This window comes from Dendronephthya gigantea, unplaced genomic scaffold, assembly GCF_004324835.1.
Source record: "Dendronephthya gigantea isolate DGI-Jeju-01 unplaced genomic scaffold, DenGig_1.0 000042F, whole genome shotgun sequence".
In the NCBI taxonomy this organism is placed as follows: Eukaryota; Metazoa; Cnidaria; class Anthozoa; order Malacalcyonacea; family Nephtheidae; genus Dendronephthya; species Dendronephthya gigantea.
Window position 1 is genome coordinate 1,715,379 of NW_021163052.1, and position 14,672 is coordinate 1,730,050.

Here is a 14,672-nt window from a genome sequence, read left to right on the forward strand (position 1 = left end):
AATACTAGAAATACATGCATGCAACAACCCCTCGCTATTTCAAACGAAGCAAAATATTTCCTGAGCTAGCCAGACCTAACCTTCAATATTATGAAATGTCCTAAATGTAAAGCCGATAGCTGATGTTTCAAATATTTCGGAAACAAACACAGTCGTAAAGATGAAGTGAAATCACCCGTTTTCCTGCTGCTTTCCGTTGCATTAAGTTATAGACTTTCACAGTTTAAGTGAGAGGTAATACTTCATTATAGCTAAACCTTCAAAACATCAAAACAGCCCAAATAATATAAATAACCAAGCAGTGAACGTCGAATGTTGTTTTTCGATTAATAAATTCATGCAGTGATTGCCGTCGACTATACATAAACCTTTAAAGTGATATTTGTTATATTAAAACTCCGAATTACACTTTTAAGGACTCTTTTGGAAGTTAAAACGATGATGTAGCCTTAAATCGTCGGTCACGTCTTCGCAAAACCGAGCAAAACGACATACTGTACCAAGGTCTTAAAATGTATTCCTACAGCAAACACGATAAACCTCGAAATAAACAAAATAGACTCCTACCATTTCAAGGATTACAATCGAGTTGTTCCTTTTCACCGCTAATTCCTCCAGTTCTGATAATATTTTAAACTCTTCCCAGTGTTTTATCTGTTTTTTGATTCCACATTTAATATTTTGTTTTCGAAACATTTTTTAAAAATAGTTTGCAAAATGACAGTTAAATTGCTGACGTTTTTCACTGAAACACAAACGTTTCGTCTTAGCCAATCAGGAGTTGCTGATTACCAGTCTACACTCGTTCGCATTTCGCACATGCGCACAAGTACCATGACCATTGAACGTCCATGACATTTGGGCAACTTTGGATTCCGCTATCTTCTCCCGGGTCCCGGGTGTAATTCCTAATCTCCGGGCGGAATTAGTACCCACGCACTGTGCTCCGCACCGGCTCGGGGATAAAATGAAATCCATCATGGAGTCAAATATTAAAACAATAATAAAAGATTTAAAGATCATCACGGCACAGAAACAGTTGGTGAAATAGGAACGACTCGTAGTTTATAATCTTTGAAGTGGTAGGTGTCTATATTTTGCTTATTCAGTGTTTGCTGTAAGAATGCATTGTTATTTTGACAAGTACGAGCTTGGTATGTCGTTTTACAAGGAGCTGACCGACCGTTTAAGGCTTTACATCATCGCTTAAACTTTAAAAAGAGTTCTCAAAAGTGTACTTCAGAGTTTTGATAAAACAAATATCACTTTGCAGCTTATAAAGTCGCTAAATCATTGAATAAAATAAATAATCGAAAAACAACATTCGACGTTTAGTGCTTGTATGGTTATTATAATTATTTGTGCTGTTTTGATGTTTTGAAGGTTAAGCTATAGAAAAGTTTAACACTCACTTAAACTGCAACGTAATGCAGCAGGCAAACAGGTGATTTCTGTTCACCTTTACGACTGTCTTTGTTTCCGAAAAATTTGCACGAGTTATTTCATAATATTAGCGTAGAAAGTTAGGTCTAGGTAGCGCTGACTAGCGCACGAAATATTTTGCTTCATTTAAAATGGCGAGGGGTTGCTGCATGCATGTATTTCTAGTCCTGCATGTAATTTCGAGTAGTATAATTCTTAAAAGAAAAATCTAGCTATAGACAAGCTAATTGACCTATAGAACAATTTTTCGTTATAATAATGCAAGAGCATTTTTATCGCATCATTGTTCTGTAACTGCATATTTATCGAGAAAAATATTTTTGTGGTTTCATAAAGATTAATCTATATATGTTGGACCTGTGGAATTCCATTTTAATTTTGATTTCAATTTATTTCAGGCGAATCCGCTGAAACGGAAGGTATATATTTTTTATGTTTATTTATTTGAAAAATTTATCGGAAAATTTCTTTCAAACACTTTTGTATTTTTTGTAATTTTTGTTTTACTTATAGCTGTGGAACTGAACAATTTGCTTTTATGTACAATATAATATATATATAGCAACAAAAAATTGCAGTATTGCCTAAATAAGTAAGGGCATTGCCCAATGAAAATATGTGTCTGTGCTGATCTTATCTAAGAAATGTTTTCTGTGTTTCTATATATATACAGTTTTAGAAACACGCGTGCATGGGGGTTTGGGAGAACAAGAAATAATACGGGCTCGTTTTCTCACGGATTATTTCTCGTTCTCCCAAACTCCAATGCGTGTTTCTATAACCGCATGTATAGAAACACGGAAAATGTTTTTCTCTTTCTTAAATAGAAACGCGCTTCTCGATCTATCAGCACGCGCGGACTGTAAATGTTATATTATATTGTCAGTATAATGCATGATACCTCGCCAGTATGTTAAAGTTCGACGTGGACACGTATCAGCAAAGCGAATGAAAGGCGAAATTCAGCTACATCGTATTTCAGCTCGAAATACTTCACTCCTTCCTCTTCTAGTTGTACGCCGGAACACAAAACTCACAACAATAGAAATAACGAGGGTGAGCCGTATGGTTGCGATGGATTGGGACAGTCTTGCCGGGCTCATGGATATTCCGTATGAAAAACGTGAAGAGATTAGAACCAACTTCACCAAATACCCTGATTCTCCTTCCAAAGCGGAAGAAGTTCTTGAACATTTCAATGGCAGTGATTGCTTTGGTCGAGATATTCTTGAAAAATGCGTTGATGAATTGGGAAGGCATGATTTATTAAAGAAATTACAGCCTATGAAGGACGAGGTATTTATTGCGAATTAAATAATACCTGCCTTCCTCCCAGCTTTAGGCCCTTTTACACGGTTCAATTTTTCTTGCAACTGCAATGCAATTCTTCTTTTGTGAGATGTAATTTCCGCAATTACCGAACTTTAGTCTTTATTACACTTCATATCGTTTGTGACACTTACATTTTGAACATCCTCACCAATTTACATCTCTTAAAAGTCAAGGGTCGCGAAAGTGTTTAGAAAGTGTGGGGGGGGGATTCTCGTATAGAACTATATAATCATCTGAATTACTTTACGTAATTATTAATTAAAACTGCAATGCAACATTTCGCTACATACAAATCTCTAATTTGTCTCAGATCATGTACTCCTGTAGTCCTTTTTCCTTTTTTTGTTAACAATAACGCACATTTAATGACTCAAAGAAGGGAAGTTCGTTTAAGAAAAGGCGCATATTTTCAGTGTTATTTTCTAAAAAGCGGGGGGCATCGTGCCTCAGAACAAACCCAAGTTGCAAGTTGAAAGAAAATTGCATCGTGTAACCTGGCCTTCAAACTAATAGCCTGCTAATAAAACAATATCTGCCTTCTTCCAAGCTTCACCTAGTGCATGTTAGCGGTTTATATGCTTTATCTTGACTGGGCACAGACTTGCTGATTCTAGGTTTAAATATACCTACCTTTTAAATACGTAGATTCTAACTACCTTAGCCTTGACGTCTGACTTGGATTTTGGAAAATCTCTTATACAGAATAAACGCACCGGGATTGTTAGATGGAAGAAACGAATTCCATCATCGCAAATCAAAGAGGCTGATAATGAAGAAATTAAAAAGTTAATAACACGACTCGAGAACTCCCCGGAGGAAAACGTTCAGCCTCTCTCCCCTCGTGAAATGTACAGGTTAAGTCGATGCGTTGGAGTTGACTGGGACAGTCTTGCTGGCCTCATGGACATCGCCAAGGAAGAAAGAGATGACATCAGATACAACTTTGCTGTTTACAGCGATCATCGTTCACGAGCTGAGAAAATCTTATCTATTTTCAACCGCAAGAGAGACTTCTCGCGTAAGAAGCTGGTAGAATGCTTGAAAGAAATCAGGAAATTAGACGTGATTCGACCAATTATCACTGGAAAATGGAAAGTCATGTAATTATCATGTCATCTGTTAAGTTGGATTACACCACCATTGACTATGCTCTTCCATCAGCCTCTCCAGAATAAATAAAGGTATAATTATCTCGAACAGTTCAAAGTCCCGACGATACGGCATTCATATTTCATATGTCAAGATTTATATCACCAAGACTTTCTGGTTGAAAACCGAAATCAAATCAACATTCTCTGAAGAAAGAATGATGGTATGTAAGAAGTTTCCCACTTAATCACATACCCTTTGTGTGATTACAGTTTCATATGATCTCAGCAATCGAATCATTCATAATATTATGACTTTCACGTAAATTTTATCGAAGCACATCGGCACATTTTTACAATTTTATCCACATGTTTTCTACTGAAACATGTTTGAGAATGAATGCACTTCTAACTTTCAGTAAAACTGAGTGATTTAGAAAGTTCTTTTTATAGCACTGAACAATAATTGTTCAACGATATATTTACATATTGATATATACCTTCGATTTGTAATCAAAGTGTATAATAGTACGTGTACTGTAGTTCAACTAGAAATGGACGAATATTGCACTATAAATATCGTAAACCTTTCACACAGGATAGTTTGTAGTGTAGCCAGGCCGGACGATTTAGTCATGCTATGCTAATATATTTCGATATTCGTTGACTCTAAAAACAATAAGTTTCTAAAGAAATGGATAATGACAATGCGGACTTTTTTGCATATAGCGGGTCTAAATTGTCAGGCTGGCTACAACACTGAAGATAGCAGACATACGGTTTGTGTCAGAAAAAACGCAAACACTAAATATTCATGATAATTGCTTTCTATATTCGAACACAAAAGATGCATTTTTTATACACCGCATGATTTTTTTGGGATAGCTAATTATTGCAAGAGTCCAACAAACCTGATTGACCGAATAAACCTCATATTTAATCTTTATTCGTCTCTTTCTTGCAGTGCATGGGAGATTTTATTTGACGGTTGCTTTCATAACTGACAGGGAGGTTAATTAAGGGAAGCAGGAAAGAAGAGAAAATCAAAATTCAAAGTTTCGCGCCGTCACTATTAGTATTAGGACCAGATTTCCTTGACGGCGTCACGGCTTGTTACGTCATTATCCATAATGTACATTGTTTTCTTTGACTTCCGTTTAGGGTTTATATATAGAAGTGATATAAAACAAGAGTTAAATCTCATGTTTCAGATATTGTACAAACGGGAACGTTCGTTTACATATTTAGCGATAATTATTGTTCTAAACCCAGCTAACGCCTTTGTTATTAGCGATTACAGGAGCGCTGTCCTTTAAGACAGATAATAAAGCAGTTCATCAAAGGGTATGTTTTCCTTTAGTAAATATTTATGCATATAAATGATGTTGTGATTGCGTACATGCATGTCCACAAGTCTGAAATACGATGTTTCTAACCATATGTTACGCTTGTTTAATTTTATCCAATTGAGCACAGCGCACTGCGCACAGTTCTACCACTGTTTAAACGTTTCCCTTTCGAAACGTGTTCAAATTGGCATAATACCAGCAATTTGCGCAATTCAGTTTCAAAGAACGCAGCGTCGTAAATAAGTGTTGTTACAAAGTCATGCATTGTATAGGAATTGTGATACTTTATTTTTGCATGTACTCTTTCATTCATTCAATTATGGCTTAGGAAACCTAGGCAGTGGTATAACTTCTCTTCTATATCGTAAGAATGATAGATTTAAAAAGGAAAAAATATTGAGGGACATGAACGTTGCATAACCCCCCTAATTATCAAGCTGGCTAGTTCCTCACTGCATCTAGGATTCCTTGTACAATTTTGATTTCTGTTTTTCCTTAGTGATTTAAATCAGTAGTCTGAATACCTTTTTATTGACATATTTCCCTGTCGTGATTGTTTGAACTACGCAAATTTGTGCGTGTATATGTAGAAATAATAGGCTTAAACGATTCTAATGCTTGCTATCTTATGATATATTGCGCAGAGTTTGTGTTGGTTTTGTTTTACGAATACACACTATTTATTGTTTCTTACGTATGTATGTATGAAGTATCTCCTTGAATGACATAAAAACCAATGTAGTTTCGATTTCTGAGAAAGAATTTAAAACTACATTTCATATAGTAAGCAATTTCATCGCGTATTGGATTTCAAATCACAGACATTGAAAAATTCGAAAAATTTTACTTAGGGTTGGTGTGCAAGGATCTTTACTTAGGGCATTTTTATAAGTTGTTCCCAATTCCGTATTATACACAATGCAATATGTAGTATATTCATTATTGTTTCATTCAATTTACAGTGGTAGTATTTCGAGGGGAAAGTATTCTAAGCTATGAATTGCGTTGTTAGAATATCTGTTAAAACAATATCAATAGAAGGCCAAAGGTCAAATTTCTGATAAGAACTTTTTCATTGAATGCAATGCTGCCACTCCAGCGAGTCAAAACTCCGTATATCTGATTAAGTCCGAATGGCTTTGGCGACGCAGGCTAAACCGTGACGTGCGGTGACGCACGCCTTCGAGATGATTACCTTCATTAAGTAGAAAAGGGAAAATGCGTTTGATTAATGCGTTTGATTGAAGGCTATAATAAGCGTTCTCAAAGCATACAACGCAAAGTGATTTTACAGGCTTATACAATCAAAACCTATAGAATACGATATATTATGTTAATTTTTACATAATGTTAATCAAGTACCGATTGACATGAAAACACGCTTAGCCTGATGTTTATTCCCAAAGTCTAAAAACCCATCAATCATTTGTAATTCCTTCTCTCGATTTTATCCTATAAACTTTCCTGAAGTTTAATGCGTTTATTTGCCACCTAAGTACTACTTTTTTTCACTGTAGAAATCTCTTAGTATCAATTTCTCGGTGAGCGAAACAGAATGAAGTGGAAATTCAGCCCGCTCGGAATCGTTGTACTGCTGTTTATTTTATCGTTTGGAGTGTCGACAAAGACTTTCCAGAATGATAATAATGGTAATTTGCATAGTTTTATTTTTTTATGTAACATTGTTATATAGGAGCTCGAATATCTGTAACGCAAAAGAAAGTAGGCTATTAGTCAGGATGATTGACATCCCTGGAAATACAATGAAGTAAAGATTCTAATTTATACGAATGAATACAAGATAGTATTTCCAAAAAAGAATGCGATATTTGAAAGTCTCTGAAGTGTCGGTATTCATACTCCTTTCTGTATACTACTATAGGGAGTTTATTATGACGCGATCTGCCGACGTTTAAATATACATGATCAAAATATGCTTCAGGAATACCAAGCGCATAGTTAAGCGTATAGTTGTAAAACGCGCAAACAAGCGAAAAACAAGCGCAAACGTTAAGGCTGTAGTACTTCTGCACTCTTGTTGCGTTCGACGAAGGAGAATGCTTCCTAGCCGTGTCATATCGAAATTTGCGATCTCAGATTTGCCTCGTTCTCATATATGTCGTCATAGTAACTGGAGACCATGTGCTCGCTCTATTTTGACATTTTGTTGTTATTTAAAATGATTAAAGCATATGAGCCATCACTGTTGTTAAATTACTCATTTTGCGGGTAATCACATACGTTGTGACGTTATAATGTTAACATTTTTGTTAATGATCGGTAACCGAAATAAACACACATCACTAATCTGTGATTACTGCTAGTAGTACTTCTTTTTATGATTATAGTTTTATAGCTATCCAGTTAACATGTATGATTCAATATTTTAAACGTTCCACTAGAGATATCCACTGGATCTGTGAGGTTGCAAGGACCGTTGAGTAACATTGGAACAGGGCGTGTCGAAGTGTCACTTAATGGTCAATGGGGAACGATTTGTGACGATGGATGGGACTTGAACGATGCAAGAGTTGTGTGTCGTCAACTGGGTTATCAAGATGCCGTAAAAGCCCTTCACGGAGCCCTCGTTCCGGATGGTTCTGGAAAAATATGGTTGGACGATGTCGATTGTTCCGGAAAAGAGAAAAGATTGACGAATTGCCTTCATGCAAGAGTGGGAAAACACAACTGTTTTCATTTCGAAGACGCTGGAGTGGAATGTTTTAGAGCAGGTGAATCTTATAAGAAAGAAACACGATCCGAAAACAAAATCTTGTAAACTGAAAAAAACAAGACAAAAAATTTTCGGTTATATTTCGTCTATATTTTAAACCAGTCATTGTCAAACCAGTATTAATATTTACAAGCTCGAGGATGACTGAGAATAAATGTGAAATATTATAGTAAGGCATATTGAAGCATATAGTAAGGCATATACTGAGTATACTACTGAAAAAATTATTGAACGGCCATGTAGGAAAAGATCGCCTTTGACATTTCTAGAAGATGCCTTTGCATGGTTGAACATTTTGTTATAGGCTTTGGAGTAAAGTTGAATCCTCACAAGAATTTAGTCTCTTTTGTGTTTAATAACTCGAATTGCTTTGTATTTTTTATAGAACCCTTGAAAAAACCCGTTTTAAGTACCGTTGTTCGCTGGAGGCCCACAAAGACGGTTTCGAATGTCATTTCATCTAGAACCGCATATCATCGTTCATCCATGATAGGTATAAAATGTTATACAGCTATATGCCTGTAATCCCTTTGCTGTGCTGTTTTTACCCCTGTGCTGTCTTTACCTCAGCTATTTGCTAGGAAAAACAGAAAGAGAAAACATTTATTACATAAATAGGAGGTGTTGGTAAACATCCATCTTCTCCTTTCAAAGTAATACCCATGCATCTTAGTAAATTAAACAGAAGTGCGAATAACTGAAAATTGAACTTGTGTTTCTTTGATTGATTGATTGTAGAAAAAGCAGCACCAACATCGGTTGAAACGAAAGGTATGGTTAATGTACAGGGTTCAGATTTGCAATTGATTCATATAACTTTACCAGTTTATAATTTTTAACAGCATGTTCAAGAAATCACTCTCGCCCGCACTATCCTACCAGACTTGGGGAAGAAGAAATGCCAGGTACCCATTTGCATTGGTACTATTTTTTTCGCGTTTTATACGTTATGATGGCTTTATAAGCCCTTGGCAGAATAAAAACTTAATAAAACAGAAATTATTTGGGAATGATATATTTAATTTGATAAAGAGAAAGTTATGTACACACGAGCGTCGTTTCCGAGCGTTTTAAAAATCGTTTTATCTATTTTATTGCTTTGACGCGTTGTCCACACCACGATCCAAGGGAAAATATGCTCAATATTATGTTAAATTACCTTCAACTTCAATCGATCCTAAATTGACAGTGTTTGAAACCGTTTTGGCGGTAAAACGAACATGAAAACGCTGGAAAACGTTACCGATGTGCACGTAGTCTTAGCTTGCATATTTATCAAGGTTAGGTCAATTGGGATATTATTTAGTTAAGGCATGGGATTCTTTGCTTTTCAGAAGAAACAGGGGAAAATCGCAAGTCCAGATTTAATTGGAAAATTGTTTGTGTTGCTGCTGGAGCAGTCTTTGTGTTTTTTGTTGCTGTGTTGATATATCGACACAAACGTAGACCGACCATGAAACGCGACGACGAAAACATCAGGCCTTCGACTTCCAACGTAAGTTAGACATACGAGACGTACGAGACACAATAATTAGGGGATGGATGGATAATTAGGGGGGGGCACATATCCATGTATTCATGTTATACAAGATTAATTTCCTTTCATTTGATCAAATCGATTGTCTTTACAAGTCTGTTAACATGAATATATGAATATGCGTTTCCCCCCCCCCCCCCAATTATCGTCTCCTGTACGCCACTGTTAGCACCTCTTTTGTACTTTGTAATCTTAGGAAGAAATAAACGATGACTGTGAAAGACACTATCCTGAACCTTATCCAACAGGCCACGTACAAACGACACGTCCTGTTCGTTATGATTACAACTTTTCTGAAGACCAGGTATAAAATATTTAGCAGGGTATTCAGCCATCAGGGCACAGGGATGTTGGCAAACTTCCTGGTTTTTCAATTAACCATTGATATTTTGTTCAATGAATCAGCCAAATTTGTGTTACGTCTAACAAAAAGAATTGCTATAAATTTTATATGTAAAAGCTATTGCATGGTCAATGAAATTACTTTTACAGCGGGAAGTTTCGTAATTTATCAAGAATATTTTTAAAAGCTTCCATTTCCGCAACTGGAAATCTCAATTATGATGTGGGAAATGTGCTTTAAGACTTTTTTGTTATAATAACGTGTAAAAACTGTGTTTTGGGTTTTTTTAAACTTTTTTAGCCAAAGCGCAAATCAATACGATATGGAATCAAATGTGATTTACATCAGAAGTCGGAAGAGCAGTCAAGTTTGATGAAGCGCCCCAGTGGAAGTACGATATTATTTTTTTGTAAATGAATAAAATAATGATATTTTGGTAAAAAAGTGAATAAGGTTAGTTCTTCGAGCAAGATTCTTTCGAGGCGTGGTAATAGCTAGGTGAGGCTCACGTTCGAACATTGAGTGCGACAAATTGTTTTTGGGAGGAAGACGAGCAGTGCGAGTATAAATTACCAGACTTCAGAAAGAATTGCTCGAATGCTTGTAGAATTCGATCAAAATTTGCCCACCTTTTTAGCTTCAAATATCCCCAGAGGTAGGAGTGGCCGCGCCCCCTTTCCCCCTCCTAGGCCTCTTGCACCGAACGCCCCTGATCTTCCCTCTGTTTACCGAGCACGTCGACGCTTTACCGAAGATCACAAGTTTTTTTAGGGCACTCCATCCCTTGTATTTTGTAAAGAAAATTGATTACCTAATTAAGTTCTTTTGCACTGCATATTTATATTCAAACTAACCCGAGTTTAGAAGAAGTTATTCTGAATAACTTTAACGATGGGCAAGGTTTGTCCCCAATTACTTTTGCTGAGAACTATTTAGTTATCGCAAATATCAACAGCATAAATTGTACATATTCAGTCATCTCAGATTTTGTATTACAGACGTATAGTAATATTGCATGTACAACTTCTCTCATTCCAGCTGATACACTGCGTCCAGATCACGGGGGTATTCTCCAAGTCGATGACATAATATTAAATCTTGCCCCTGGATGTCTTGCTGAAGATACAGAAATCACTTTGATAAAAGACGATAATAATTTGGCGATCAAAACACTGCTTGACCTGGGCCTCGTTGTTGGTTCACCGCGAGTGGTTGAACTTCTTCCAGATGGTTTGAAGTTTGTGAGACCAGCAGATCTCACAATTAGCTTCGAAAATACTTTAGCTGACTCTGAACTCTTCATCCTGCACGGTTCCTACAACCCGGATTATCGGAGGGTCGTTTGGGAACTGGTGACGAATGAAATTGAAGAGGACATGACAAAAGGGGTCGTAACTGCGAAAATTAACGGCTTCTGTTTCTATGCTTTTATTTTAGCAATGCGCGGGGTCTTGGCTCGAATTTTGAGCCATCTTAATCATTCGTTTACCTCTTGTGCGTATGCCTTCTATCGAAGACAACCTCCAATGGATAAAATAGACATTTCGGTCGTCGTGGTGAGCGAATTTGTCGATGAATATGAAGAAAACGAGATAAAGCAACTAAAAGATCATCTCAAAGAAGGTTACGTTAGAAGTGACAAGGGAATGTTGAAGCGTGTCGAAATAGACCACCCTCTTCAGGTGAGTTTGAATTTTCCTGGTGTCGAGATCAACACTCAGTGTATTCTGGTTAAAGTCGACCAACCTGAGCTGGATTCCGTGGGCTTTGTAATCGATAATTTCAAGGGAAGTGCCATAGCTAAGCCTGCAAGCGGAACTGTGAATATTTGCGAAGTAGATCACGAAGATGAAAGAAGGTTTCTGTGGAAACTAAATATACATGAAATAGAGCAAGATAAAAATGAAGACGAGAAAGATTATGGTAAGTTATAAAACTATTTCCTGTGTTGTGTGTACTTGTGTTTTGAATCTGTATTTGGTATTTAGTATTACACTAAATTTTGTGTGCTATTTTGCAGCCTTTTATATATTCCTCCTAAATTGCATTGGGTTGAAATTTTTTAGTTTATTCTACTAACATTCTACACGTTTATTTTCAGTACAATCGACAAAACCAGAACGCGAGACACAAGGTATTTTTGAAGGTTTTTTGCCAACTTTGCTGCTTCACAACCCTTTCGCGTCAAGCGAATGTTTAGTTTTGTCACGATAGCAACAAAAAAATTGCGGTATATGCCTCAATAAGTAAGGTACTGCCCAATGAAAATATGTGTCTTTGGTGATCTTATCTAAAGTATAAATAGAAAACATTTTCCGTGTTTCTATATACAGTTTTAGAAACACGCATGCATGGGGGTTTGGGAACGAGAAATAATACGGGCTCGTTTTCTCACGGATTATTTCTCGTTCTCCCAAACTCCCACGCGTGTTTCTGTAACTGTAAAGAAACACGGAAAATGTTTTTCTCTTTCCTAAATAGAAACACTCTTCTAGACCTATCAGCACGCGCGAAGTTTATCTACATCAAGTTTATCTACATCAAGTTTATCTACATCGTCTTTCAGCTCCAGATATTTCACTTCTTCCTCTTCTAGTTGTACGCCGGAACACAAAACTCACAACAATAGAAATAACGAGGGTGAGCCGTATGGTTGCAATTGATTGGGACAGTCTTGCCGGGCTCCTGGATATTCCATATGAAAAACGTGAAGAGATTAGAACCAACTTCACCAAATACCCTGATTCTCCTTCCAAAGCGGAAGAAGTTCTTGAACATTTCAATGGCAGCGATTGCTTCGGTCGAGATATTCTTGAAAAATGCGCTGATGAATTGGGAAGGCATGATTTATTAAAGAAATTACAGCCTATGAAAGACGAGGTATTTATTTGCGAATTAAATAATTCCTGCCTTCTTCCCAGCTTTAGGCCCTTTTACACGGGGTAATTTTTCTTGAAACTTGCAATGCAATGTTCCTTTGTGACATGTAAATTTCGCAACTACCGAACTTTTGTTTTTATTACAATTCATGGCGTTTGTGACACTTACATTTTGAAGACTCCTCACTAATTTACATCTTTTAAAAGTCAAGGGTCGCGAAAGCGTTTAGAAACGCTACATACAAATCTCTAATTTGTCTGAGATCATGTACTCCTGTAGTCCTTTTCCCTTTTTTTGTTAACAATAACGCACATTTAATGACTCAAAGAAGGGCAAGTTTTCTTAAGAAAGGCGCACATTTTTTTATTTTCTAAAAAGCGGGGGTATCGTGCCTCAGAACAAACCCGGTTTCGCGGCCCCTGTTAAAAAGTAGAATTACATTGCAAGTTGAAAGAAAAATTGCATCGTGTAACCTGGCCTTTAAAGATGAGGTAAAGTCTGTTCTGCGCATATATTCCGCGCAGCAACACATTCCATCAGCAACTTTTGGAATGTTAATGATATGCGATATTAGCGCGTTGTATTACAAACGGCAGTTCGGGAGCACAATTATTTTATTTTATGTCGCAAGGCGAAGAGGCTCGAATTGCGAGTGACGAAGATAACTTATCTTATCATAAGGCTGCTAGAAAAAAGCAATATTATACTGAAAGGAATGCTCCAAGAGTTTATTTGTTGAACTAGGACACGAGATAGCGAGGCTATTTGTCGTCGCTACAGGCGCTGATGTCATATCTTCTCGATTGTATAAATCGTATAGTATACAGAGTGCCCCTATTGAATTCATTTATTTTATTTTAAACAATTCGATCTCTATTCGGCTGCCGATATGGTGACGGTGTGGACATTGAATAACATCTTTGTTATTAACAGGATGATGTAACTCGTAATGATGTATGTCAGAAGGACGAAATTGAATTATTGCAAACTGAAATTCCAGAATGCAATGGAATTCAAGAACTAGAAACTGAAATCCTTCCAGAGGAAGACGTTAAGCCTCTCTCCCCTCGTGAAATGTACAGGTTAAGTCGATGCGTTGGAGTTGACTGGGACAGTCTTGCTGGCCTCATGGACATCACCAAGGAAGAAAGAGATGACATCAGATACAACGTTGCCATTTACAGCGACCATCGTTCACGAGCTGAGAAAATCTTATCTATTTTCAACCGCAAGAAAGACTTCTCCCGTAAGAAGCTGGTAGAATGCTTGAAAGGAATCAGGAAATTAGACGTGATTCGACCAGTTATCACTGGAAAATGGAAAGTCATGTAATTATCAAGTCATCTGTTAAGTTAGATTACAGCACCTTAGACTATGCTCTTCCATCAGCCTCTCCAGAATAAATGAAGGTATAATTATTTCGAACAGTTCAAAGTCGCGGTGATACGGCATTCTTAGGTCAAGCTTTCCATTACCAAGACTTTGTGGTTGAAAAACGAAATCGAATCAACCTTCTCTGAAGAAAGATCGAATGATGGTAGTATGTAAGAAGTTTTCCACGTAATGACATACCTTTTGTGTGGTTAACTGTTTGATATGATCTCAACATTCGAAACAGTCATATAACTTCACGTAAAATTTTATCCAAGCCCACGCGCACACTTCTACAGCTTTACCATCGTGTTTTATTCCGAAACATGGTTGAGAATAATCGACATTCTAACTTTCAGTAAAACTGAACGATTTAGAAAGTAATTTTTTTACACGTAACCATAATTGCTATTATTATATACACAAGCGCCAGATATATATGAGGTATGCTGCAATTTCATTGGTTGGCTACTAGACAGATATTAGCTCGTATCTGTCTAGTCGAGAAAGTAAACAAAATGGCTGAAAGATTTGGGGAGTTGAGTGAAATAGAAATCCAAGCTTTAGTTGATAATGGCACACCAAAATGCACCCA

At 36.8% G+C, this 14,672-nt stretch overlaps 2 protein-coding genes across 4 annotated transcripts in view; both read left to right on the top strand.

Annotated features, from left to right (window-relative positions):
• The window catches only part of LOC114527037, a 30,360-nt gene extending 26,456 nt beyond the window's left edge, over positions 1-3,904 (top strand). Inside the window, exons 20-22 of the mRNA XM_028548611.1 lie at positions 1,842-1,862; positions 2,456-2,739; positions 3,478-3,904. Of these exons, the coding sequence (XP_028404412.1) occupies positions 1,842-1,862; positions 2,456-2,739; positions 3,478-3,879 (707 nt within the window). The 3' untranslated portion in view covers positions 3,880-3,904. The remainder of the gene's footprint in view (positions 1-1,841; positions 1,863-2,455; positions 2,740-3,477) is intronic.
• A 116-nt stretch (positions 3,905-4,020) lies between these two features.
• On the top strand, positions 4,021-14,503 carry LOC114527038. Of its 3 annotated transcripts, none has more exons than XM_028548612.1 (13): positions 4,021-4,087; positions 6,730-6,861; positions 7,615-7,944; positions 8,332-8,439; positions 8,685-8,717; positions 8,789-8,851; positions 9,281-9,441; positions 9,680-9,787; positions 10,127-10,217; positions 10,865-11,749; positions 11,928-11,960; positions 12,423-12,706; positions 13,640-14,503. In XM_028548612.1, exons 2-13 carry the CDS (start codon positions 6,768-6,770, stop codon positions 14,036-14,038), a joined length of 2,589 nt encoding a protein of 862 aa, XP_028404413.1. In that variant the 5' UTR covers positions 4,021-4,087; positions 6,730-6,767; the 3' UTR covers positions 14,039-14,503. The 3 variants fall into 3 exon arrangements, with proteins under 3 accessions (XP_028404413.1, XP_028404414.1, XP_028404415.1); XM_028548613.1 differs by lacking the exon at positions 4,021-4,087 and adding an exon at positions 5,088-5,207; XM_028548614.1 differs by lacking the exon at positions 4,021-4,087 and having other exon boundaries at positions 6,770-6,861; positions 7,617-7,944.
• The last annotated feature ends 169 nt before the right edge of the window (positions 14,504-14,672 follow it).